General features: G+C 46.0%; 1 protein-coding gene across 7 annotated transcripts in view; it reads right to left on the bottom strand.

Moving 5' to 3' along the window:
- Nucleotides 1–26,557, bottom strand: part of LOC123335130 — a 76,503-nt gene that overhangs the window by 40,896 nt on the left and 9,050 nt on the right. For 5 of the 7 annotated variants that reach the window (XM_044947872.2, XM_044947871.2, XM_044947870.2 and 2 more), the window contains one exon: nucleotides 26,166–26,281. In XM_044947872.2, coding sequence (XP_044803807.1) covers nucleotides 26,166–26,281 — 116 coding nt within the window. Of the gene's footprint in view, nucleotides 1–4,700; nucleotides 5,123–26,165; nucleotides 26,282–26,557 lie in introns of those variants that run through there. The other 2 variants (XM_044947868.2, XM_044947869.2) reach the window with 1 other exon arrangement.

Raw genomic sequence — 26,557 nt, 5'->3', positions numbered from 1 at the left:
GTGAAATCCAAAGGGACTCCCCACCAGAGCCAGGAAGGGGGTGTCTCTCTCTGACCTGAGCATAGACAGCACCACCCCTCCCTTGAAATCCCCTTGGGGAAGCTCCTCCGTCCACCCCTCCCTGGGGAAAATATCTGAGGGGTCAGGCCGGCAGTCTTTCTTTGGGGCAGGGCTGCTGGGGAGTGCTTGTGAAAGGGTTCTACAGAAATAGGAGCTCCTCTCTTACTCCTGATCTAGCCTTGCTCCCGAATCCCTGAATTCCTCAGAGGAGTTGGCAGGGACAGTTTGTGCCTCCCATGAGAGGAGTGTCCTCAGACACAGTGAGTTCTGGAGTGAGTGGGAAAAGCACAAGCCCAGGAGGTCCTCAGACATGGGTTTGAATCTGTACTTTGGCACATTTCAGCCTCATCTTGAGCAAGTGACTTCACCTGCAGAATGTAAGCTCTAGGAGGGAGGGACTTGGATCTCTCTTGTTTACTGTTATATCTGTAAAATTTAGCATGTAGTAGGTGCTCAATAAATCCTATGCCAGGTCAATGTATGCTCCTTTTGGAGCCTCAGTTTGTTCATCTGTAAAATGGGTTGATAACACCTCACTGGTTTGTTGTGAATTAAAAAATAAAACATGGGTAAATTATTAACACAGTGTCAGGTATTCAAGAAACACTAGCGGCCAAAGCCCTGGAGAAGTGCTTCCACCATGCTCTGCACATGGCACTGCCGTAAAGCTCTGCAGTTCACCCTTGCTAGAATCAGTTTACCTTTACTCTGCTCACTACTGCATCCCAAACATGCCTCTGGTGTGGTACACATTACACTGTGTGTGCTTGTCCAACTACCCCATTAGGCTTAGGGCAGTTTAAGGACAAGAATTCTGTCTGTATCCTCTGTGTCTCTGAACAACAATATCAAGTAATAAGCAAGGCTGTTGTTCCCATTCTACAGATGAGGAAACTGAGGCTGAGAAAGGTTAGGTGCCTTGCCCTAGGTGCACAGACAGGGAGTGGCAGAGCAAGATCTAAACCCAGTTCTGATTTCTGGGCCCCTGCTCACTTTTAGGTCACTCTCTTACAAATAGTGTGGGGGTAAGGAGGAAGCAAGCTGGTTCCCAGGGCCCCCGAGGGAAAAAGCCAGCAGAACTCCAAGAGGAGTGGGGTCTTCAGGGAGCTGGAGAGTTGTCAGGGCACCAGCAGTCACCGGAGCCCCCTCTTATCCTCCTGTGGATCACCATGCATGCAACAGCTGCAACCCCCAGAGGCCTGTGGTTTAGCTGGCCTGGGACAGGCTGATGCAAAGGTGGGGACTCCAGGCAGCATCTATCAGTGTGGAACCCAGCTGGTAAGGGGACAGGTTTCTCCAGCCCAGAGCTGAAGGTCTTGGCCCCAGCAACAGGGGTGGCAGCTTCAGGGTATCTGCTCAGGGATGGCCTGGCTTCAACTGTGGGGCAGGACGAGCTCCCTATCAGACCACAAGCATCTTGATTTACTCATCTCTGTGACCTCAGGATCCTACTGAATGAGTGAGAGCCCCCAGCCTCCAACAGTAGTGACTAAGGGAGAGGGAGCCGTTAGACCTAAACCAGGGATGTGGAGGGAGGAAACAAGGGACCAGGCAGGAGGGCTCTGAATGACCAAGAACAACCTCTGTCTCCTCTCCCCTTTATTAAACTGTAGTTTCTGGAGGGCAGGTCTGTGGCTGATTCATCTGTGTCTCTACCACACCCAGTAGAATATTTTGGAATTCGGTAATAGCAACTGAATTGTAGCTTACTGAGGTATAACTGGAAGCCAGTATAAAGGAGGACAGATGGCATTGGCTCTTTGTGCCGGGGTCATCCTGGAAAGGGCAGTCCTGCTAGTCCAGTGTCCTGACCAGGATGGCCCCAGAGAGCGGCAGGGACTCTTCAGCTGGGCTATTCAGGGTATGTGCCTCCCTCCCCAAATCCCACCCAGGTGACTAACTCTCCTTTCCTGAGCCAAAGAAAGACCATCTGGGGGGAATCTCCTGACTCTGTGTGTCTCTCTGGTGACGGAAACGGACTGGGTGTATGGTGTAACATCCTTGTCCTGAGGAATGTGGGAGGGCTGTGGGCCATGAGAAAGAAATATTCAGAGTAATTATCTCTTCTTTAAAGTAAAACTGCTGCTTTGGCCTGAATGGTCAGATCAGCAGGTTCTTTTTCCACCTGCCATTCCCGTGGTATGTGTTGTTGTTTTTGTGTGCTCAGTCGTGTCCAACTCTTTGCAACTCCATGGATGGTAGCCCACCAGACTTCTCTGTCCACGGGATTCTCCAGGCAAGAATACTGGTGCAGGGTGCCATTTTCTCCTTCAGGGGATCTTCCCGACCCAGGGATTGAACCCATGTCTCTTGCAGCTCCTGCACTGGCAGGTGGATTTTTTACCACTGAGCCACCTGGGAAGCCCCTGCATGCATGTGTTACATGGCTACAAATAATCCTGATGTTGCATACTTAAACTAATGCCTTTCTTCAACCCTTGTCGGCCCGTCAGTGTAAACTGTGCTGCCCTCTGAAGGTGTGCTTTGTGCAGGGCTTGTCTCTACAAGGCCAAGCTCAGGATGCATTTTATCACTGGCACAACTGTACAGCCTTAAGCTTAAGACTTAAGCTTTAAGGCTGAAGGTATCTAGATCCTGTAGGGGGACACCCTGGAAATCAGATGTGACACACATCTATCCACGTGGCTCTAAATTAAGTCTATAGGATTAGGTCTAAGCTCAGATGCAGCCAAAGGCCTCCAGGCTATGGCCCCACTTTACCTGCCTAAAAACACCCTCCCATCTTGCACTTCACTTACCTAAGTAAGTGAATGTGACTCATATGAGATGCAATTACCTGGACCAGCCATTGGGTCCCAAAGTGTGGTTCCCTGACCAGCAGCATCAGCATCAGCTGGAAATTGTTGGAAATGCAAATTCTCAGGTCCTACTCCAGAACTACTGAACCAAGATCTCTGGGTGGGGCCCAGCTGCCTGTGTTTTCAAAAGTCCTCCAGATGATTCTGACACGTGCTAAAGCCTGAGAACCGCCTGGATGTGCCATTCCTTAAGCCTGGGGTGTCCTTCTCAGGCCTTCTCTGCTTGTTGTCATCTCAACCCCTGCCAAAGTTCCGCTCAATACTGTTCCTTTCAGGAAGCCCTCCTTGTCCCCTGAGCATCGGTGAATGCCTCTTCCTGAATCCCACAGCCCCTTTGTTATTCCCTTCCCCATTAAGGTAAAATGGATTCATTTCTGCTTTTTCTTCTTTTTTTTTTTTAGCATGTATTTTCTGCTTCATTTTACAGCAAACTGAGCATTTGTTAACTGCATCCCGAACTAATTTCACCTTAACACACACACACAAACGTTACTCTGAAAACTTCGAGAGTAAAGGCCACGTCTTCCTTTACTCACTCTGTCAACAAATATTTACTTTTAGAGATAAAAGGTGTGGTCCTATCCTCCAGGAACACAGGATCATACAATATGTACTTTTTTGGTATCTGGCTTCTTTTACTCAACACGCCTGAGATTCATCTGTATTGCTATGTGCCAACGTAGTTTGTTCTTTTTCAAATTGCTCTGGTGTATTCCACTGTATGCATATGACACAACTTACTTATCCGTTCTGTTGCTGACGGCCACTTGGGCTGTTTCCAGTTGATGAATAAGAGCACTATAAACACTGGAGGATATACACACTCGTTCCTATTGAGTACATACTTAGGAGTGGAACTGAGAGTTTATGGAATGAGTGTAATCTCAGCTTTAGTAGATCCTGCTAAATAGTTTTCCAAATTTCCAAATGCTCAAATTTATACTCCTATCGCCAACACGTGAAAGTGAAAGTCACTCAGTCGTGTCTGACTCTCTGGGACCCCGTGGACTGTATAGTCCATGAATCCTCCAGGCCAGAACTGGAGTGGTAGCCTTTCCCTTCTCCAGGGGATCTTCCTAACTCAGGGATCAAACCCAGGTCTCCTGCATTGCAGGCAGATTCTTTACTGGCTGAGCCGCCAGGGAAGCCCACCAACACATGAGGATTTGCCAATATTTGGTGTTATCAATCTTTAAGGTTTTGTTCCTTTAGGCTGGATATACAGTGTTATAAGTTCTAACTTGCAAAGTGACTCTTTAGCTATCCACTTTAAACATGTTCTTGCTCAAGGCTTTTGCTGATCTTGCCTGTCTTTTTCTTATTGACCTACAGGTGTTCTTCATATATTCTGACTGCACATCCTCTGTCAGGTATGTTACTGAAAGTACCAGCCTGTGGTTTGCCTTTTCATTCTTTTAATGGTATCTTTTGATGAACCAAAGCCCATGAAATTTCAATTTATCTATTTTCTCATCGATGACTATTGCTTTTTGTACACTGTTTAAGAAATCTTTATTTTAGGGGCTTCCCTAGTGGCTCAGTAGTAAAGAATCCACCTGTCAATGCAGGAGACATGGATTCGATCCCTGACCCGGGAGGATCCCACATGCCAGGAGCAAGCAAGGTCAAGCGCCACAACCACCAAGCCTGTGCTCTAGAGCCTGGGAGCCATAACAAGAGAAGCCAGTGCAATGAGGAGTCCAGGCACTGCAACGAGAGAGTAGCCCCTACTCACCAGAACTAGAGTGAAGCCCGCGGAGCAACAAAGGTCCAGCCCAGTCAAAAATAAATAAATAAAATAAACATAAAAATAAATTCTTAAAAAAAAGAAATATTTATTTTAATATCAATAAATCCAGTAAACACAGAAATAATCACAAAAAGCTAATGTTTAAAAATACAAAGAATTGAAAGGACAAAGTCTGACTGAGTAGGAGAAAGACTGCAATTGTCCATGAGGGTGTGCCCACTTGAGTGTGACGTGCAAAGCCTGTGTTTCACTCTAGGATGTGATGTAGGTGAGAGGTGAGTCTCTGATCAGTTCAGCAAGCAGGTGTTGGTGTCCAGTTTGGATAGGGTGCTGTGCTAGGTCTGAGCATGGCTCTGTGGGGGCAGGGGGACCTTGGCGGACTGGCTCAAGAGAAGGACCACCCCCTTTCATGTGTGTTAAACTGGGTCCAGCTCCGCAAACCCTGGCGGCTTCCCCTAGTCCATGCCCTGCTCCTCCTCCTCCATGCTGGAACCTGCAGAGAGAGCAGTGTTGACACTTGTCCAGCTGGCTCGCAATGGGGGAATTCTCCCCTCCTCGAGTCACCACAAACAGAAAGAGCTTCACATCACAAGCATGGGACTACAAATGATCGCATGCTTGTTTCACTATGCTGCATCACTTCCAAAATCCCCTGCGAGCTTTCAGATGAAGTCTAGATCCAAAAACTTCCCCCATGTTTCCCCCAGTTTGAACAATACCCAGAGAATCACAAGCTGCCTCGTAAAGCTGACTTCCCCAAAGAAAATAAAAGAGATCTCAGACTCAAGGTTATGAGTACGTAGTCCAGAATGACCAAGCCACCACCTCTTCTGCTGGGGGGTGGTGGTAGCAGGCTGGTGGCCCCTATCACCTTGCCAACAGGACCTTGGCCCACCAGAGGGACACAAGGCTCCTCCAGCAGAAAGCCAGTTCCAGCATCCCCAGGGTAGTTTTCTCCTTATGCAGCTTCATAGAGATACACACACATGGTCTTGGGAGCTCAGAGATGTGGTACACAAGTCCCCAGCATCACTACCCACAGAAGCACTAGCCAGGTGACAGACTTCATTTCTGACGTATTCACATGATGGGTCTTGGGGAAAACCACAAAGTGATCACAGCAGCAGCACCCAATTTCCTTGTTTGTCCCAGTTCCTACCCCTCACCACTACCTTCTCCCATTTACCATCCTCTCATAAGAACTCACAACTCCAGGGTAAGGTTAAAGGGCTCCTTGAAATCCACAAGTGGTATACAAAATCCTGTATGTTCATGAGTTTTCCTGAGGGAATGGTCCATCTATTTCCTTAGGTTCTGAAAGAGGTGTGTGACTTAAAAAATGCTGAGAACGACTGGACCAAGCCCTCTATTTAAAGATGAAGTTAGTTTACAGTATAAAGTGAAATTACACTAATGACTTATATGCATCTTTAGCTAATTGGATTTTCAAAACAACACCTCGGGAAGGAGAATGCTTAACTGAAGGTGTATTTCTAAACGGCAAAATTGAAGTACAGTTGAAACCTGAGGTGGAGAGGATGACACTGAGGCAAGAGGCCTTCCTGCTATCCTTTCAGCTACTCCCACCCATGCAGAAGATCAGTTTTTCTGTCTAGATGGCTTCTTTAAGGCTACTACAGGAGAGACAGGCGTTGTCAAAAGAGACATAGGAATTTCTCAGATGAAGCTCAGTCCTTCAGGTTCAAGACACCTCCAAGGCCACTGAGGCTGCTAAGGCCTTTGAAAGAACGGAAGGTTCTCTCTGTGACTTAGGGGCCCAGGAACCCTGTTTCTATGATCACAGCAGTCCTCAAGTGGGAGGAACACACCTGAAGCTTATGCTCCTTCGCAAAAGGGCCAAGCCTTCAGAAAAGTTATGGCTGCTGCATCCTGGTTCCCTACTCTCTGCTGGTGATAAGACACAGCAGCTGTCCTGAGGAGGAGCAATCTGAGGCCTCCTCGCCCCTCCCACCATGCCCTGTTTGTCCTTCTGCGCCTGGTCAGTGAGCTTCATGATCACACCAGGGCCCTGCCCCTGCTGTGGCCAGGAGGAAGTGATTCTGCAGCAAGGCCTCCCAGGGACTCCCAGGGCTGGCTCAGGCATCACGCTGTTAAATAAGTGGGATTTTTTCCCAGTGTTTTCAGAAACTGTCGTGTAAAAATATAACCATCCAAAAACTGTTTATGTAATTCCTGGGAAGTCTCAACAGATATGGTTCCCTATTTACAATTGTGGCCAAGACTTAAAAAATAAAAGTAGGGGGGGTTGTCAAAATTGCAGAGGCTGTCATATTAAAGTTCTGTGCTTTTGCAGCATCAGAACTGTTTCCCTAATATGGAGACCAGAATCTGCCCAGAATTCAGGTTTTTAGGGGATTTTAGCATGGTTATGCTGGAATTCATTTAAAAGCCTGGGAACACTCTATTCTCATAAACATTCCGTGCCCACCAGAGTCAACATGGCTCCCTTGTCCCCCTCCACACACCTGCAGGGGCTGCTGTGTTTCTGGGTTGGTCTCCTTGGAGGTGGACATCAGACTACTTGGCACAACTCTCAGGGGTTCAGCTCTCTGGATCTCTACCAACAGAACCCATAAGTTCCTGGTCCCTAAACCACAAACCTTGATTACAGGGGAAATGCAAAGTTCCTGAGGGACATTCACAGTGTGAAGGTGACAGTCTGGGCTTCTTTCTAGAATCACCCTGGGATCGCCTAGTTGGCAATCCAACTAGAATCCAGCCTTTACAGAAAAACACCTCCTTTTTTTTGGTTGTTGTTTTAAATTAGAAAGGCTATTCTTCTTTGAGCTAGAGTATTGTTTGGATCACAGACTTTTCCAGTAAAAAAGAATCTGATGAGAGCTATGTCTCCACCAAATACACAGTTAAATACCACTTGAGGGGGAAAGAATGGGTTCACAGCCCACGAAGATGAGCCGGTGAACCTAGAGATAAGAACTTCGGCCTTGGAGGGGCTTTCTGATAACACAAAGCCTCTAAGCATTCCTAACCTCCGCCAAGCAAGCACCAGCAGCTGAGGCCTCAGTGCAGGACCCTACCTCCACTTGCACTGGACACCCTGGGCAGAATGCAGAGGCACAGGACCATCCCCCTTGACAGAAAACCCTCGTGTTTCTCCTCAGGCCCCACAGCTTGGAGAGGTTGAAGAGAGGAGAGAGAGTGTGGCCACCCCAGCCCTAACCTCCTTCAGCTGAGGGACAGTGGCCAAGGGACATGTAAAGGAGGCTGAAGAGTCGGGGTCAGCAGCTCTTCCTCTCTGCTCTCTCCACTCACCCTTACCCCCACACCAAGCCCTAATGTCAGCCCTACTATGTCCACCCTGAAAACCCTCTGCCACTTCCCACAGGTCCCCTCCCAGGGAAGTTCTTTAACTGGTGGGTGTGGGAAAGAGGAAGAGGAAAAATATGTCTATGGCCTCCGAATTCCCTCCACTCTCTAAATATACTCAGTTAGAAAATAACTGGAGATCTCATGCCAGGTACCCTAATGGCTCTTCTTACATCCATAAAGAGAATGACTGATGAAGAAATGCAAAATCCCAACACATAAAAATGTGTTTGAAAAAGGGAAGCCCCCCAAAAGTTCCCATCTGTTGACCAGAGGCAATAAAATAATGACTTAAAACCACACACACACACACACAAAACCTTTGGGGTCTTTCCAAATCACAGAGGAAAATATAAACAGACAAAGACATGCTCTAGTCTTAAAACTCTGACTTGGTACCAAACCAAGTGTTCCCTAACAACAGTAAACAACCTCTCCCTGGCACCCTTCAGCCCACTTTGCCTCACCCACATGAGGTCCCGGATAATTCTGCAAACATTTATTGACCACTGACTTTGCGTCCTACCATTCTAGGAGCTGGAGTTACGCAATCTCTGGGCATTTTGGGAGGAGCAGGAAAACAGTTCAGTCAACATTTATTGTATACCTACACTGAGCTAGGTTTTAAAGTTTGAGGGGACAAGAATCTGAGAAAAGAGTAGTTAGGAATAATCCAACCTGGGAAGCACTAATCTACAAATGGCACCTCAGGCGCAAGGAGCAACTAGTTCTGCATGGTGGGATCAGGGAAGGTGACCTAGAGACGTGACGTTTAAGTTAGGCTTTGAAAACATACTAGGATTTTGATGGGTAAAGCTGGGAAGGAGTGGCATTCCAAGCAGAAAAAACTGAGAGAACAAAGCTTAGGGTCTGGGGAGGGAGTGCACAGTTGGTTGCATGGGGAACATCATGTAGTTAGGCCAGCGGCGCCAGAGCCTGAGGTCTAGGGGCAGGGAAGGAGAAAATAAAAGGCAGGCTGCAGTTTATGATAGCCGTGGATAAGTGCCATTCAGAGGACCTGCTGTGTGGAGTGACCGCCTGGCAGCTTCAGCATCTGCCATACCAACCATTCACGTCAAGGCCCCACTGCCTCCTAGCAAGTTCCCAGCCAGGAGCAGACTGTGGCAGGGGTGTTAGGGCTTGTCCATTTCTGCTCCTAGTGGTACTCCTCTAACGGGCGATCTTTGTGCTGGAGCTTCCCAGTGAGCCCACTGAGAGGTTCTCAAAGCTGCGTCACAGCCAGAGGGCCTTCCTGCACAACCCTGCTGCCTCCCCTTCTCCCTCCCCAGGAGGTCGGCCTTGGCTGCTGGGCTCCCCTCTGGAGGCTGCCTTCTCCTGACTGACTCCTGCTGCCTGCCCTTTATTTATTTAAAAGAATTCAATTGATTTATTTATTCTGACCACACTGGGTCTTCAGTGCTGCTGTGGGTTTTCTCTAGCTGTGGTCAGCAGGGGCTATTCGCTAGTTGCGCTGCGCGGGCTTCTCACTGCAGTGGCTTCTCTCGCTGCAGAGCACAGGCTCTAGGGCACCAGCTCAGTAGTTGCGGCACACGGGCTTAGCTGCATGTGGAATCTTCCAAGATCAGAGGTGGAACCATGTACCCTGCATTGACAGGCAGATTCTTAACCACTGGACCACCAGGGAAGTCCTCCTTTTATCTTTCACAGGCATTATCCCCCAGCCCCCGTGTCATCTCCTGCACTTTGAATTCCATCTTGGTGTCTGCTACCCAGAGGATCCAAACTGAGAAGGATCCTGGATGAATCCTCAGTGTCTGGACTCTGACTTGTTGGCAAGGAGGAGCCACTGACGTCTTTTAAATATGGGAAGCGTGATCCAATATGAATTTTATAAATGTTATCTAGCAACAGAGTGAGGAATGAACCAGTAGGGAGGGAACGTGGTGGTGAAAGGGCCATTTAAAAGGACAGTGCATTTACGGGTACAAGACTTTGACATGAAGAAACTGGCAGCGTGTATAATTTACTATGTATATACTCTAACTCAACAATCCCAATTTTAGAAATCTGACAGAAATGCTAGGACAAATGCATGAAAATATAATGATGAGGATGTTTATAGTAGCCTTATATATATTAGCATGACATTAGAAAGCTCCATGTTCATCTGTAAGAAGGAAGATAAAAATGGTACATCCACACAATAAAATAATATACTATGCAGTCTTTAAAAAGAATGTAGCAGGCCTCTCTGTACTGTCTTAGAAAGAGGTTTACATTATACTGCCATTTGTAAAAAGCCTGTTGCTGAACAAATATACTACATGATCCAGTTTTCAAGAACAAAAGTGTGCATATACATATCTTCTAAGGTGCTTATATATGTAAGTCTGGGAGGAGATACACCAACTGTTGATAAAGATTATTTCTCAGGGTGGAGGGCTTTCACTTTTTTACTTTATGTTTTTACAAAGTACTATTAAGAGAGAGAGAATCAGGCTTTTATTTTTACTTATTTTGGTGCTTTTCTGTATTTTCCAATTTTTAAGGTGATAAACACAGATAATCTCTCTTAAAACAAAATCGCAATTTAAAAAGCTCCATGTCCTCCTGGAAAAAAAAATATAAAAATTCTTTATATTTCTTATCCAGAGGAAACTATAACAAAAAGCTTCTGGGATATTGGGGAGGTCTGTCAATGTCAATCGCCTGGTCTAGGTAAACAGGAATTAGAGATGATCGGGAATAGAGCTGAATGCAGGCTCTATGGACCTTCTGGCAAAGACAGAAGGTCCAAAAGAAGCCCAGAGTGCTGTCCTGGGTAGTGCATACATGACCTGCAGAGGAGGAGTGGGTGGAGGAAGGAGATGGAGAGGGGATGTGTGCTGAGTGTGCTGGCCTGAGTGCAGAGGCTTGGGCCAAGCCAGGTGGTGTAAATGAGAAGTGATGCTGGCTTCTGTCCCACAGCTAGGAGGGTAGCTGGGGATAGAAACTTATGACCTATGGAAGAGTCACAACTCACCAGCAGCACTTACCAGTGGACTAAAATGCTAAATATAAACAGTGAAACTGTTAAAAAAAAAAAAAAACTAGAAAAAATATTGGTGAATGTTATCTGATCTGAATGGAGGACTTTAAACACAAATGCAAACAGCATTTTAAAAGTCTGTTAACTTTTTACAACATTAAAAATAAACACCTATTCTTTAAAAACAAAACACAAACAAAATCAAAAGGCAAGCAAAACCAGGGCGAATATTCACAACATTTACAGAGAAGAAATATTACTCATATGTTAAAAAAAAAACCACTAATAAAAAAAATGGGTCAGACAAAAACAAGCATTTTGTATTGATTAGAATTTTGTCCAATTACACATAACAGAAAACAATAGGGGCTTAAACAAGATGTAAGTTTATTTCACTCTTACATTAAAAAAAGAAGTTCACAGTCAGTTCAGGGTTAGGATAGTAACTCCAGGAGTCATTTGAGACAGGCATCTTGCTCATTCTGCCCCATCCTCAGGGTGCAGCTCTCAGCCCATGCCAGTTGCTAGGGCTCTAGTCAACACGCCCTCATTTAAGGAGGTAGGATGGAGAAAGGGACGGTGAGTAGAACAGTACACTCTTCTCCTTTTAAGGGAACTTATTAGAAATCCCACATAATGATTACATCTCATTGGCCAGAGCTCGGTCACATGGTCATACCAAGCTTCAAGGAAACACAGACTTTCAGTCATGTGGCAAAGGGCTCAGCTAAAAAACTGGATTTGTTACTAAGAAAGGGGGTGGGGATGGAAATTGGAAAACAACTAGCAATTTCTAACATGCATGTGAAGAGAACTAAAATCCCGCATGCCTCATGATATGGCTGAAAAGAAGAAAAAGAATTCTCAAAAGAAATACAAATGTAAAGTGTTTTTAAAAGGTCAACTTTACTAATAAATAAATGTAAAGAAGCCTTCTTAATAGTCTTCTCATGCTAAGATCTTGAAGGGTTGGCCAGACAAGCCATCAAGAGGACCCTCAGGAGCTGACAGTCTTTATAACAACTTCCATACAGCTGCCCATCAAGAAGAATCCCAAGGTAAAGGCCCTTCCACCTGCTGAGTGTCTCCTGGCCTTTCTCCCCAGAGACTCCCTCCAAACCCAAATGATGTCAGATTCTATAAACACCAGAGGTGGAGAAAATTGTACACCCAGGGGTTCTCTAACTCAACTATGGCTACAATTAAATTTTAGGTGTTTTTGAAAGTTCCTTAAAAAGTAATATCCTCATGCAAACTGAATCAGAAGTTTCAGAACTAAAAAGAACCTCTGCCCCTTTGCTTGGAGTGTCACAAACCAAGCATGAAAACTGGCCACTATAATAAGGAATAGCGTGAGAGAGAACTGGGCAACCCCAGCTTAACTCTTCTGGCCAACTGAGAAATTTTACTTTGGGCTCCAGTGGACTATAGTGTCAGCACTACCATCCCTCAAAACGTGGAGAAGACACAGCCAACTGTGGACTCGGAAAGCTTCTTATGCTTTTAGGCCTATTTTTAATAGCAATTATGCCTTTTCTCCATCTCAAACTGTCACCATCACTTCTCACTATATTTAACTGAAAGCCTGCTTTTAGCACTGACTTATAATTTCTACTCTTTTTAAATGGCTGTGGATTAGGAAACAAAATACAAGAGCAAACTGATATTTAGTGGAGTTTGGGGGACGTGGTGTTTAGTCCTAGGAAGCAATGTGACATATGACTGAACATATGTGTGTTTAGTCACATGTATCAGGAACACCTGGATTTGAGTGCTAATTCTACCATTTGCCCGCTGTGTGTTCTTGAACAAGTTATTAAATTTCTCTTAACCTCAGGTTCCTTATCTTACAACGGGATAATACTGTGCTTCCCTCTTGGCTGGATGACATCACTGACTTGATGGTTGGATGACATCACCGACTCAATGGACATGAGTTTGAGTAAGCTGTGGGAGTTGATGATGAACTGGGAAGCCTGGCTGCTACAGTCCATGAGGTCGCAAAGAATCGGACATGACTGAGCAACTGAACTGAACTGTGCGTCCCTCAAAAAGTTTATCGTACTGTCAGAGTCCTGGAGGAAACAGATGGCACACTCACACTGGAAGGGTTTAAGGAAATCAACAACGGTTAGTGAAGCACTTTAGGGCTGGCGACAATGGGGAGCTGTTACTACTTCTAGCCTGAAGACGTGAAGGAAGGCAGGAGGTAAACGAACCCAGAAAAGGCTGCTGCTGAACAGGTGTCTGACTGGAGTTGTGGGATTCAGTGGAGGATGCAACTGGCCTGCAGTGAATCGATGGCAAACCAGGAGAATAAATTCTTGATCTAGTTTTCCTGTGTCCACCGATCTCTGGCCAGTACTCCCTATTAGCCAAACCTAGCCAGAAGTCAGAGGCAAGGCAGATGGTGATGCAGTGCATACAGGTCAGTCTTCCACACCACAGAGCAGGTGGAGATGGTGGAGAACAGATCTGGAGGCACAAATGGAAGAGCTTTTGGACAGATTAAACAAAACAGAGAATGTGATGAGCTTAGCAGAAGGCCTTGAACATAGTAAGTCCACAAGTCCTCAATAAATGTTAATTCATTCTGAACTTTGGTTCTCTCTCTCTCTCTCTCACTTGCTCTTTTTCTGGCTTCCTTTTTAATTTACTGCTTGCTTTCTGGATTTTAATAGGTCACGAATAACTGAGGTGTCTTACAAGTAATAAACTGCTGTTATCACTATTACAGGGTTTTGAGGGTACAATGAGTACATAAAAAAGATAACCAGGGGCTCTGGGGGCTGGGGAAGAGAGAGAGAAACAAAATAAGGGGAGAAGGTAGGAGGAAAGGATGGGAGAAAGCTGTATGTTCCCTATCAGGCTGAAGTGGACATGGGATTATCTTAGTTTGTGATCAAATTAAGCACTTACTGGGATGTAACAACAGCGCCTTTGCAATTTTACAGCCTGGTGAGACTTGCCAGAAAGCCTAGTGAGACTTCTAAGGATGCAAAGAGGTATTCCTACCCTAAATGCAAATCTTGTTCTTACCCATAGATTAATAGGTTTTATCTCAGTACCCTCTTTCCTCCAAAAAAGAAGTAGTCAAATTTGTTCATATGGATGTTCATGCATGCTTGCATCTATGTGCCTGGTTCAAGGGAATCTTATATTTTGATTTGGGAAGTGTCTGCTTGGAGTGAGTTGGTCCTCTCATGAGATGACTCCCAGTAGGCAGGGAGGTCCAGAGAGTGGTCTGAGCTCCTGAACCCCAGAATCCTTTCCTTAAGGCTTTGCCTGTTGCTGACGTGGCCCCTGAGGAATCTGTCTTAACTCTACAAACTACTCTTGAGTGTCTGGTATAGGCTACAGAGCAGAACATTCTTGTCTATCTGCTCCTCCTCACATGTGCTGATTCTCCAGGCCTTTGCACAGGCCATCCTCTCTGCCTGGAACATACACTCTGTCTTCTTCACCTGACTAATCTCACCTCATCCTCCAAGACCCTCCCAGATGTCACTGCCTCCAGGAAGCCTTATTGAACTTGTCTGCTCCTCTCAACACCCAAAGGGGCTGGCAAGCCCTCTGTATGCTCCCACTAACCCTCTTTGATCGTCTCACAGTACATACTACACTGTCCTGTTTCCTGGCCTAACTCTCCCAACAGACTGAAAACCTCTTGAGGGACCTTATACTCATGTTGGTTTTATCACCACTCAGCAGAATGCCTGGCACACGAAGGATACTGAATGAAAGAATGTTTAAGAAATAATTCAGAAAATACAAGTGTCACAAATTAACCTAATTTGGGCATCAAATTAACCTAATTACATGTTCTAGAGCATTCCTCTCTCCTCCTGTCACCCTGCCTCTCCTGCACCAACAGCAGTCAGGACAGGTAACCTTATGACTGTTTGCCTGCTCTTTCCTCAGTCTTCTTCTTTTTCAGGAATCTCTTAAATGCCACGTCCTCAGAGGCTGCCTCTGACCCCTGATCCAAAGCAGTCACTCAGTCACTTGATTCCACATCAGTTATTTTAATTTGCTATATAGCATTTACTGTGTTGACACTTTATTTATGTGTTTATTTTAATTATTTTCTATCTCCACCACTAGACCCTAAGGTCCACATGAGCAGGAACCTTGTTCAAAACTGTATGCCTGGCACCTGGTAAAGTATGTGCCATTTAGCGGGGTGTTCATGAAACATCTGTCAAATGAATGATGCATGCAACTATTGCTGTATTTTGATTTAATTTGATGTATATCTTCTCTCTTAGCTGTTGGAGTAGGTGGTCCAGAGAAACTGAGACGAGTCTCCCTCATGGCCCTGGAGGCCGGGAGGGGGCCTCGGTTCCTTCCTAGGCCAAGGTGGGACATGCTGCCTGCTTACAGCATCCTTGTGACCAGAGGCTGAGGAATCTTGGCCCATGTATCTGCAGGCTCCAGATGCTGAGAACGTTCCTCCAGCTTTCTGTGAGAGTGGCTCCAGATGCTCACTGCTCAGACTGACAGAGGAACATGCTCAGGGCTCCCAGCTGGGCTGGCACCCAGCAGGAAGGAAGCGCAGTGTCCAGCATACTGAGAACAGAAATCTTCCTTTCCCATATCACCACCCTGAGAGTGCACGGAGCTGCCTGGCTGGGTGTAGCAGCTGGCCCTGCCTCACGTGGCTTGGCAGCATGTCTCTCTGGCTCTGCCACAGAAACAGCCTTGAGAAGCTGCCGCCTCCCTCCTGCCCCTCTGCTCCTGCAGTAACTGCTCTGCCAGCTCAGCGGCGGGCCAGGCCTTGAGTCTCTCCCTTGCCCCTGGCCCTTCCTTGAAGTCCTTTGGTTTACTGGAAACCATAAACTGTGAGAGACAGGCTTTATCACATCCTGAACAGTGCACTCTTAATGTTTAACGCCAGAGGCCGAAACGACCAGGGACACTGGCCTCCTGGTTACTCCCAGTGACTGATATTTGCACCTGGTAATTGAGGTCAGATTTGCTTCTCTTAAGTCACGTGGTTTGCTTCAAGGCAGGAAGACGTCGGGGCCACTTGTTGCAAAGGAACCAGGAGGTGAGCACAGAAATGCTGCAAACCAGTTTTGGCAGCAAAGGCTGTGCTTTCCAGGGAGCCAGCCCTGGGAGCATGGAGCTGAGCTGGTAAATGACCCCTGTGAGGTCTAAACCCTAACATTTAGCTCAGAGCAAGCTGAGGATACCTTCTTCCCTCTAAATCACTCTGAATCCTTTCTGGAATATAGTGGGGCATTAATTAATTAACAAACTAGTTAAACATATTGAATAGACCATCCAAAAGATTCTGGTCACTTAAGGGTCTCCAAATTACAGTGCAGTCCCCACCCTATCCAGACACCCTAATCTTGCTCCAGGATTTGCTTGACCTCAGGTAATTATCTTCCGGTTGTCATGGAAGCTGTTCACATAAACAGCAACACAGCCAACCTGGCTCCTCTGCCAGCCTCGGGTCCTTCTGAGAGCGGTGGTGCTCCCTGGTGGCCACCAGTGGCCCTGCCCGCTGGGCTGGACACAGCCCTACACCAACTGACACCTGATGTCTCTTTCACGTGGGCTCTGGAGGCACAAAACAGGTGCTCAATAAGTGCTTGCTGAATGAAGAATCCCCCAGAGTGGATGCTGGCTCTCAGGCCTCAAGGCGCCTTGGGTAGCCCTGGAAGGGCTGCTGTGGCTGGAGCAGATCCACCACTACCTGGGTCAATCCAGGGACTGCAGGCCATGCTAAACACAGCCTCTCATCTCCTCAAGAGATCCAGCGGGCTCACAGGCCACTTTCTCTGTTCTCAGAGCCAGGAGTCCTACAGACCTCTGAGGAAGGAGTCAGCTGTGGTCAAGCAACTTGGCTGGAGGGCAGACAGGGATGAAGAGTGGCCACATTTGCACTGGATGCCAAGCACCGTGGTCAGAGGGGCAGAAGGTCCCACCCTCAGCATGCCAGGGGAAGGTCACCCTCACTGTCAGCGTGTCCACCTGACGACAGAGCACACCCTCGACAGAACGACCCTCAAGGATGGACAACTGGCCTCAAAGGGACACTACAAGGGGGCTAAGAGAGAAGCCACTGCCCCTGCAGACCCTGAAGTGGCTACCAAAGGAAGAGTCACAGTGTTCTCAGGGACAGATTCTCACTCTCCCCTCTGTGACACACAGGGAGGGGGCTGGGGGACAGACCAGACTCCTGACTCCTCAAGGCCACCAAGGTCAACCACTGCCCTGTTTAGGGAGGCGGTGCAGGGCTGAGCATGGCCTCTAACTGGACCTGCGAGGCCTGGCCTTGCTGCACGACAGCAGAGTAGCCTTAGGCATCATTTAACCTCTGGTTCTTCATTTGGTTATTATGGGAATTAAAGAGGATAATGCATAAAACTTTTAGTTATAAAACACTCAATGCATTTTAGCTGTGTAACTATTTTTTCTTTCAAGAACAATGAACTAAACAGAAGAGAAACAGGGAATTAAATGGCATGGTATTACACACCAGCAGAAACTTAATTACCTGCCTTGGATAACAGAAATGACTACAAATAACAGTACAGCAAAGACAGGTTTGAGCTCTTTCGCTCAGTCATTCTAGGCTCCTCATGTACAGCCTACAACAGACTGAACCACACGTGAAAGCTGTTTCCACCCACAGATTAGTGGAGCGGACCCATGCGCTTGACAAGGATGATAAAAATAGCCAGCATGGGCCATGCACATGCTAAGCAGTTCACGCAGGTTATTTCATTTAATTCAAGCTGCAACTCTGTGAGGTAGGCACTCTTTGTTCCCATTTTACAGATGTAGACAATGAGAGGTGAAGAAGCTGAACAATTTCCTAAGTACACCTCCATTCACCTGTGTACACACTCAAAGAAGCACACCTGGGATTCAAGCCCAGGCCTGACTGATTGTGGGCTTCTCTACTGTGCTATACTAGCTGAAGCAACATTTTAAGAGCTGTGCATATCCTGGGAAAACCCACTTGGGTAGACCTTAAAATTACTTTGCTAGGAGCAAGGGCCACAACTGTGTACCTAAGACCAGTGGGAGCAGTCCTCGGGCCGCAGGGTGACCAGGGCAGCTGGAAGAGCATCTGCCATCCCTCCCCCATAGGGCAAGTCAGGCTGCTTTTCCCAGAGGGTCTTAGGAGACTCCTCCCACAGCCACTTTGCAGGCCTGAGGTACAGGGTCCTGCTGTAGGAGTAAGGGCCCAGCTTTGCTCAGGACAGAGAGTTCTAGAGTGCCCACCTGCCCCCTGTGTGTTTGCTCAGGCGCCCCCACACTCCAGGTTTAGTCTGTGTCGCCCCCTGGGGAGAGGGCAAGGGTGGTGCAGGTCTGATCTGGTCTGGTGGGGGATGGGGAAGAGAACTGCCCCCAGCCCCATTCTGCCTCTCAGAAAACAAAGGAGGCTCCCAACATCTGTTACCATGGATGCCCTTCTTTGAAGGGGTCCTAAGGCCCAAGGCTGAGGGTCCCGTGTGTTGAGAAGGCCTTGTGCCTCAATCCCCTACAACAGCCAGTACCAGCTGCCAGAGCATTAGACTCAGAGCTGTTCCTGTACATTACCATTTTCTCTTGGACACCAAAGTGAATCCTGGGGAGAAAGCACTGGCCTGGAACTCCATGAGCCATGGCTCCTATTTCCAGCTTTGCTCCTAACTCTCCACATGACCTTAAGCAAGTCACTCGACCTCCCTGGTCTAAACCATCATCACAGCTGACGTTCACTGAGGTTTTACTCTGAGCCAGGCCCTATGCTGGATGCATTATCACATTCATCTTCAGAGACTCCTTTGAGGTAGCTATTATTTTCCCCGCCATTTGCAGCAAACTGTGGAGGAACAGGGAAGTTAGGAGACATGCCCAGAGCCACATAGTTAGAAAGGGTGGCTCTGGCTCTCAGGATCATGTGTTTTCTAAGCTGTTCCCCACTGTGACATACAGAGTTACTTTATAAAGGACACCTGTAAAATTGTTTCAAAGCAAAAAAAAAAAAAAAAAAAAAAAGGGAAGAGGGGCTTCAAAATATAAATAAAAATCACAACTCCCTGGACATCACTTAAGGTATAACCCTAGTCCCCTGAAGCACATTTTGCAGAATGTGTCCACAGAATCAGAGACCTCCAAGACGGGAAAGACCCTCAATAAGTCATTTTTTTTCCCCCTTCTTCCTTCCCTGTGGGCAAGAATGCCACGACGAGCCAAATTCTATGGATGACACCAGAAAGGTTAAGCAAAGTTGGCCAACTTAGGCCCTCCGCAGGGAGATTAAGAGGAAGACAGAACTAGGATTCCCATTTGTGTTAAGGTGGAGCCCCTCCAACCAAAACTTAAACATTTTAATATAATATTCAAGTATACCCTTTCTAACCTTAAAAGCAAATTTTATTTCACGACAAAGCTGGTCAATATTGATTTCTGACCGTGGTTGGTCTTCCCTCTCCTGGCAAAGCTCTGTATCAGGGCTCATAGTTGCAGACAACAGAACTAATAATAGTGGCTAATACTGCCAGGGAAGGGTCTAAACAGAATTCTGAGATCGGAGGTCAACCAACCAGGAACAATGCTTCAACCACACCTTAGAGCTGGGAGGAGAGCAAGATCCTACCTTCCCTCAGTGCCCTGCGAGGTGAGCCCCTCCTCCCGCTGCTGCCTCTCCTCCCTGGCAGGAGGAGAGGGCTCTCTGTGCACTGGCCTCCTTCCTGTTGTGCAAACAATCCTGACTCAGGGCTATGAATTTACTGTTCCCTCTGCCTGGAACACAGACATTCACTTTGCTTGCTCCCTGACTTTCACCTAGACTTCTGCTCAAAGACACCGTTAAAGAAGTGTTCCTGGACTACCTTTTCACTCTAAGTCCTTTCCCTGCTTGACTCTTCCTCACAGCATCTACTGCTCCCAAACATTGCATAAAGCATTGTCTGTCTGAGCTTCCCTGGTGGCTCAGTGGTAAAGGATTCCCCAGCCAGTGCAGGAGACACGGGTTTGATTCCTAGTCTGGGAAGACTCAACACGCCATGGAGCAACTAAGCCTGTGCGCCACAACTACTGAGCCTGTGCTCAGAGCCCACAAACCACAACTACTGAGCCCCCACGACCTAGAGTGGTGCTCCACAACAAGAGAAGCCACCGCAACAAGAAACCCTTGCAACGCAACTGGAGTGTAGCCTCCACTCACGGCAACTAGAGCAAAGCCCGCACAGCAATGAACACCCAGCACAGCCAACAACAACAACAACAAAAAGGCATTGCCTGTCTCCAGAATCAGACTGCAAGCTCCAGGAAGGCAGGTTGTTTTGTTCACTGCTGTAAGCTTACAGACTGACACCTTTAAGGTCCTTAGCTGTTTGCTGAATACTTTATGAAGGAATAAACAAAGGAATGAATGGAAAACATCAACACGCGTCCTCACATCCTCTGGCCTGCGTTGGAGGATTAAGGTAGCAGCAAGAGCCAACTTGTGTTGTGGTTGCAGCTGTGCTGTCGCCCTGCCCAGATCTTGATCAGCCTTGTGGCTCCCACTGTGGAGGGAAGGCATGCCTGGGGGCCTGTACCTCCAAAATTCCCCTGTCAGTCTCGCAGCTCTTGGAACTTGTCTGGGCTGTTGCTGTGCAGACCATGAAGGTCTGGCTAGGTTCCTGTCCCTGCTTTCCCAGGGCCTCAGACAGGCTGGCAAGTGAGTTGCCCAAAGTCTCCTTTCCCCCCTAGACTGGGTCAGCCCAGGGAGTGACACAAACAAATGCAGCCATGTATAGATTCAGAGGGTCACATGAGGTCAGAGTTGGGGGAAGCCTTCGTGAACTGGAGACCAGTCTGTGCTCTGCAGATAACGCAGGCCAGCGTGAACGCAAGTGTCAGAGGGTCACATGAGGTCAGAGTTGGGGGAAGCCTTCGTGAACTGGAGACCAGTCTGTGCTCTGCAGATAACGCAGGCCAGCGTGAACACAAGTGTGTGTGTGTGAACTCTGGGGTCTGACAGATCCAACCTCCATCAGCCGTGTGATTTTGGAGAGTCATTTGAAAAGACAACATTTGAAAAACACTGCTTTTCTCAGGTGCAAAATGGAAATAAATGTCCCCCCTTTAGTAAGCTTGTCTTCCTGTTCAAAAGTCTTTACTTCCTACTCTTCGTGATATTAAGTCAAACTCCCTGGCTTGATCATCAAATCCCACCATCACCAAAATCCGGTCAACCCAGTGTACCAGGTATGGTCCCTCTGACTCCCTCCGACACTCCTGCTCCTTCTCATACCTGTGCACTTGGGGCCACCACCCACTTTCTTCTCTCCTACCAGAGTCATCCTAAGCCCAGGGGCAGGCAGCACGAAGTCTCCCCAACATGGGCTTTTCTGGGCACTCACTGGTGTAAGTATTGCATGTTAACAGGTAGGAACAAAGTTTTGACTCTCCAACCAGAATGTGGGATCCTTGAGGGCAACTGTCTCTTCTCTTATGATGTCTCTTCCTTACCAGGCATTAAATAATACATAAAAATTCTTGCCAACTCATCTGAAGTTAGAATTCAGTTAAAATGCTCTCCAATACTACCTCTATTACCCAAGGGAAGGGGAAAAAAAAAAAACCCACCTCTACCTCCAACCCAGACTTGACAAGTAAAAGAACTCCCTAAAAACAATGCATTGAATAAATCACAAGGACTAGTCTCACTTCAAGATTTCAGGAAGGAAAACACAGTTAAACTGAAAACTGTTAACTGGTGTTAAAAAAAAAAAAAACACAACACACAACAAACAGACAGGAAGTGTTTTTTAGGACCATGTCTATCAAAGACCCTTAGGGGCTGATTCACCCTTCAGCATATTCTTTCTAACATCTGCTTTTACTAAAAACCAACAGCTCAACACCAAAGCTTTGTGAGTCAGAAGCAGAGTGAAACTGGACACAGAAGCACTCAGCTGTGAAGCACAACACCCAGAGAACAAGCAATAGGCACACTAAGAATGACTGGCCAGCGCCTGTGGCCACAGGGGTGGGCCCTGGGGAAGCTGAGCAACACCGCCTGAGATCTCCCTCCTGCCTTGTTCCTCTCTCTGGCCCATGCCTCCGCTTCCCCCACTCATCTACTAAATACATTTGGAAAAAAGTACTTGCATAACTCCCCAGGTAAACTAATTCTACATTGTTTCAAGTAAGACCTAAGGACCAATGTATATTTCTTTCTTGTGTTTTTTTAAAGAATATTAAAAGATACCACTTAGAAAACTCAAGAGAGATATTAGAGTATCAAGATATCTTTTGATTTTAACCTGGTATTAGATAATCTTTTGGAATGCAATTCTACATCGACACGAAGAAACTGTCCCTTTAAATTTCAAACAATGGCAACTTAGTTCTTTTCCTTTATCATATTTTTAAAAACAGGACTTGGTCAGTACACTTACAGAGTCACAAAACATAGTCCACACAAAACCTGTACACAAAAATGCTCACTGCAGCATTATTTGTAATAGCCCCAAAATAGAAATAACCCTAACATCCATCAAATGATGAATGAATAAATAAAATGTGGTATCCCCATACAATGGAATATTATTTGGCAATGAACAGGAATGGAATACTGACATATGCTACAATGTGGATGAACCTTGAAAACATCAAGCTGAAGTGCAAGAAGCCAGACGCAAAAGACCCCATATTGTATGGTTTTATTCATATGATCCAGGATAGGCAAATCTTTAGGGACAGAAAGTAGATTCGTGGTTTTCAGCGGCTGGGAGAAATGGGGAGATTGGGGAGGCAATAATTAGGGGTACACAGTTTTTTTTAGGGGTAATGAAAAATGTTTTAAGTTGACTTTGGTGATGAATGCACAATTCCATGAACATCCTAAAAACCACTGAACTGTACATTTTAAATGGGTGAATTGCACAGTATGAGAAATATATTTCAATAAAGCTGTTTCTTAAAAAGAAGACACAACACCATAAAGAAGACATCACACCATAAAACTCCTCGAAAAGAACACAGGCAAAAACACTGTCTGACATAAATCTTACCAATGTTTTCTTGGGTCGGTCTCCCAAGGCAATGGAAATAAGCAAAAATAAACAAATGGATCCTAATCAAACATAAGTTTTGCACAGCAAAGGAAATAACAGACCAAACAAAAAGATGACCTATGGACTGGAAGAAAATATTTGCAAATGACATGACCAACAAAAGCCTAATTTCCAAAATATACAAACAACTCATACAACTCAATAACAAAAAAAAACCCAAACAACCCAACTGAAAAGTGGGCAAAAGACCTAAATAGATATTTCTCCAAAGAAAGCATGCTCATCATTGCTAATTATTAGACAAATATAAATCAAAACTACAATGATGTACCATCTCACACTGGTCAGAATGGCCATCATTAAAAATACCTACAAATAACAAATGCTGGAGAGGGTATAGAGAAAAGGGAACCTTCTGACACTGTTGGTGGGAATGTAAATTAGTGCAAACACTAAGGAAAATAGTATGCGAGTTCCTCTAAAAACTAAAAATAGAATTGTCACATGACCCAGCAATTCCTTTCCTTGGCACATATACAGACAAAAGTGTAATTCAAAACAATACACGCACCCCTATGTTCATAGCAGCACTATTCACAATAGCCAAGACATGAAAACGACCTAACTGTCCGTTGACATTTGGATGGACAAAGAAGATGTACCATGTTTATACAATGGAGTATTAGTCATAAAGAATAAAATAATGCTGTTTGCAACAACATGGATAAACCTAGAGATTATCATACTAAGTGAAATAAGTCAGAAAGAGAAGGACAAATAATATACAGTCTCACTTACATGTGGAATCTAAAATACAACACAAATGAACATATCTACGCAACAGAAAAGACTCACAGATACAGAGAACAGACTGTGGCTGCCGAGGGGGAGGGCATGGCTGGGGGGAGGACTGGGAGTTGGGATTAGCAGAGGCAAACGATTACTAATATATACAGAAGATACAAATAACAAGGGCCTGCTGTATAGCACAGGAAACTATATTCAATATCCCATGATAAACATAATGGAAAAGAGATGAAAAATAATATAGATGTGTATTACTGGATATATCTATGTATAACCCATTTTGCTGTACAGAAGAAACTAACACAACATTTTAAATCAACTATACTTCGATAAAATTTTTTAAAAAGAGGACACAGAAAAAGTACTCCACTCCACTTGAGATTGTGGACTACTCCACAATCTCAAGTTAGTGCCTGTGATTTCTGAGACTACGGTACAAGTGTATCAGTTTGAAACATCCAGAATTCATGTGCCCTCAAGGGTGTCCTGAGTGGCCTGAGAATAAGTGCCCTAAAGCAGTCCCAGGGGACAAAGGACAGTTTTTCTTTCACCGACCACAGTTTTAACTGTAATATTTTAAAACATTCAGATATCAGCAGGTACTTGTTAGTGACCTGGTTTATAAAACGGCTGACCCTGACAACAGTTTAGACTGAGGTTGTGTCAGTTTTACTGGAACTAGGCTGAAACAGATTTACGCTTGGCGTTTGTCAGTTTGTTCCTCCTCAAATGGGTCACTAAACCTCCCAGGTGCAGAGGAAGACTTCAGACGTTTGAAATCAAACCTTTTCAATTTACGGAGGTTACAGGTTCTTCAGATAAACTACTGGACTACCCTGCATCAACTGGTACACATAATGATGCACATAAGGCAAAGAGTAATAAGGGCAAATTTTACCAGTGTGTGCCAACAGTTCAGGTTAAATAAAATATGAAAAAAGAAGTGTATTACAGATACATGTATGCAAATATAATTCATCTTCTACCTGTAAGTGGCCAGTCTAACTTTAGAAAAATAATCATTTTATTTATTTTTTGGGGGGTCTGTACTGGGTCTCCGGCGCTGTGTGGGCTTTTCTCTAGTTGCAGCGAGCAGGGGCTACTCTCTAGGGCACGTGGGCTTCAGTAGCTGTGGTGCACGGGCTTAGTTGCTCTGCTGCATATGGGATCGTCCCAGATCAGGGAACGAACCCACATCTCCTTCATTGGCCGGCGGATTCTTTATCACTGAGCTATCAGGGAAGGCGCAGCCTAAGTTTCTGCTAACAGGCAAGAGCTTCGGAGACCTTGGGCTGCCACTATGGCTTGCTACATTTTAGCTCTGAAAGTAACCTAATCTCTGAGTCTTGGTTTCCATATTTGAAACAAATGAATTGTATCACTTATTTTTTTTTGTTTTGTTTGCAAGGAGACTGAATAAGATGTAAACCGTGGAGCATAGTGCCTAACACATAGAGGCTTGAGGCAAAGCTGGCATAGATTGGGGTGAAGGTCAAGGGAACATCAAGTTCCTCCCAAAGACTTGTGACACTGAGAGGGAAGGTGTCCCAGAATTCTTGTCGGGCAGGACCCTAAGGGGATTGTAGCTAAGGGAAGGACACCACCATACCAGGCAGATGCTGAAATTCAAGGAAGGCCTTTGTTAGACCCCATCAGAATGCCAAGAAGTGGTGTAGTTGTCCTTAGCATTAAGGACAGAAAGTATTCTTATTACCAAATAGGAAACTTAGAATTACTGCCTGCTGAGGACAAATCTCACAAATGGGGTTAAAATAGAACAGAAACACTCTCTACTCAAACTGCTCAGGTGACAACGCTGATGGTGGTTTTAGGACAAATAAACTAGAGCTGTGAAATTGCCCAGTGCGGGATCAGCGGGGAGATCCGGGGAAGAAGCCCTCTGTGGGGGCAACAAGGTCAGGGTGAGCACAAAGAAGCCCTGGGCCTTGCTGGCCAGGGGCGTCTCTCCAGCAGCACAGGAACAGTCTGCCCAGTGAGCAACTGCAAGAAGGACCACAAAGTCCATGCAAAGAACACCTCATATTTCCAGCTTACCACACACTTGTTGAATTAAAGGGACTGCCTGGGTGGGTACCATGCCCTAGGACGACAAAAGGGACAGGCCCAAGGAGCATAAGTGAGGGGATGCTGCACTCCCAGTGCAGAGCATGAGCACCTGGCCCTCCATTCCCTCAGTAACGTTCCAGTAATATTTCTGGTTTCACTGCTATTGCTTTTCTGTCTTGATAAACAAACTGTGAAAATCAACAAACTACCCCAAAATCAAACAAGTATGGTCTACACCAATCCTGTATAACAACAACAACAAATAATGTGGAAGAAATAAGAGAAAAACTCTGGTCAAGCTGGAAGCTCACCCATGGCTGGTAGCTGGCATTCTTGTCTTCAGGAGAAGGGAGTCCATTTTCTTGTTTCTCTGCTGCCCAGCCTCATCACTGCCTGCAGTGCAGGGAAGTCCAGGGCCTACCGCCATCTGCAGGCAAAACAGAAAAAAACACAAGTTATGGTTCAAATCACCCACCTGAAGCCCTCCTGCCTGGGCTGAAACACCTGGGTCCTGTCCAGGTGCAAGAACCAGAAGAGCTCACTCAGTTCTGCATCTGGGATCCCACCACAGAGTTGAGACATGGTAAAAATTCTAAACAATCAAGGGCTCAAGTATATCTTAACAACATCAGCAAACCCTTATACGGGGCTCACCATGTGCCAGACACTGCTCTGAATGCCTTATATTTATTAGCTCATTTAA

The sequence above is a fragment of the Bubalus bubalis genome, chromosome 9, assembly GCF_019923935.1.
Source record: "Bubalus bubalis isolate 160015118507 breed Murrah chromosome 9, NDDB_SH_1, whole genome shotgun sequence".
Lineage (NCBI taxonomy): Eukaryota > Metazoa > Chordata > Mammalia > Artiodactyla > Bovidae > Bubalus > Bubalus bubalis.
Note: the sequence above shows the minus strand (reverse complement) of the source record. Positions and strands in the feature narration are given on the sequence as shown.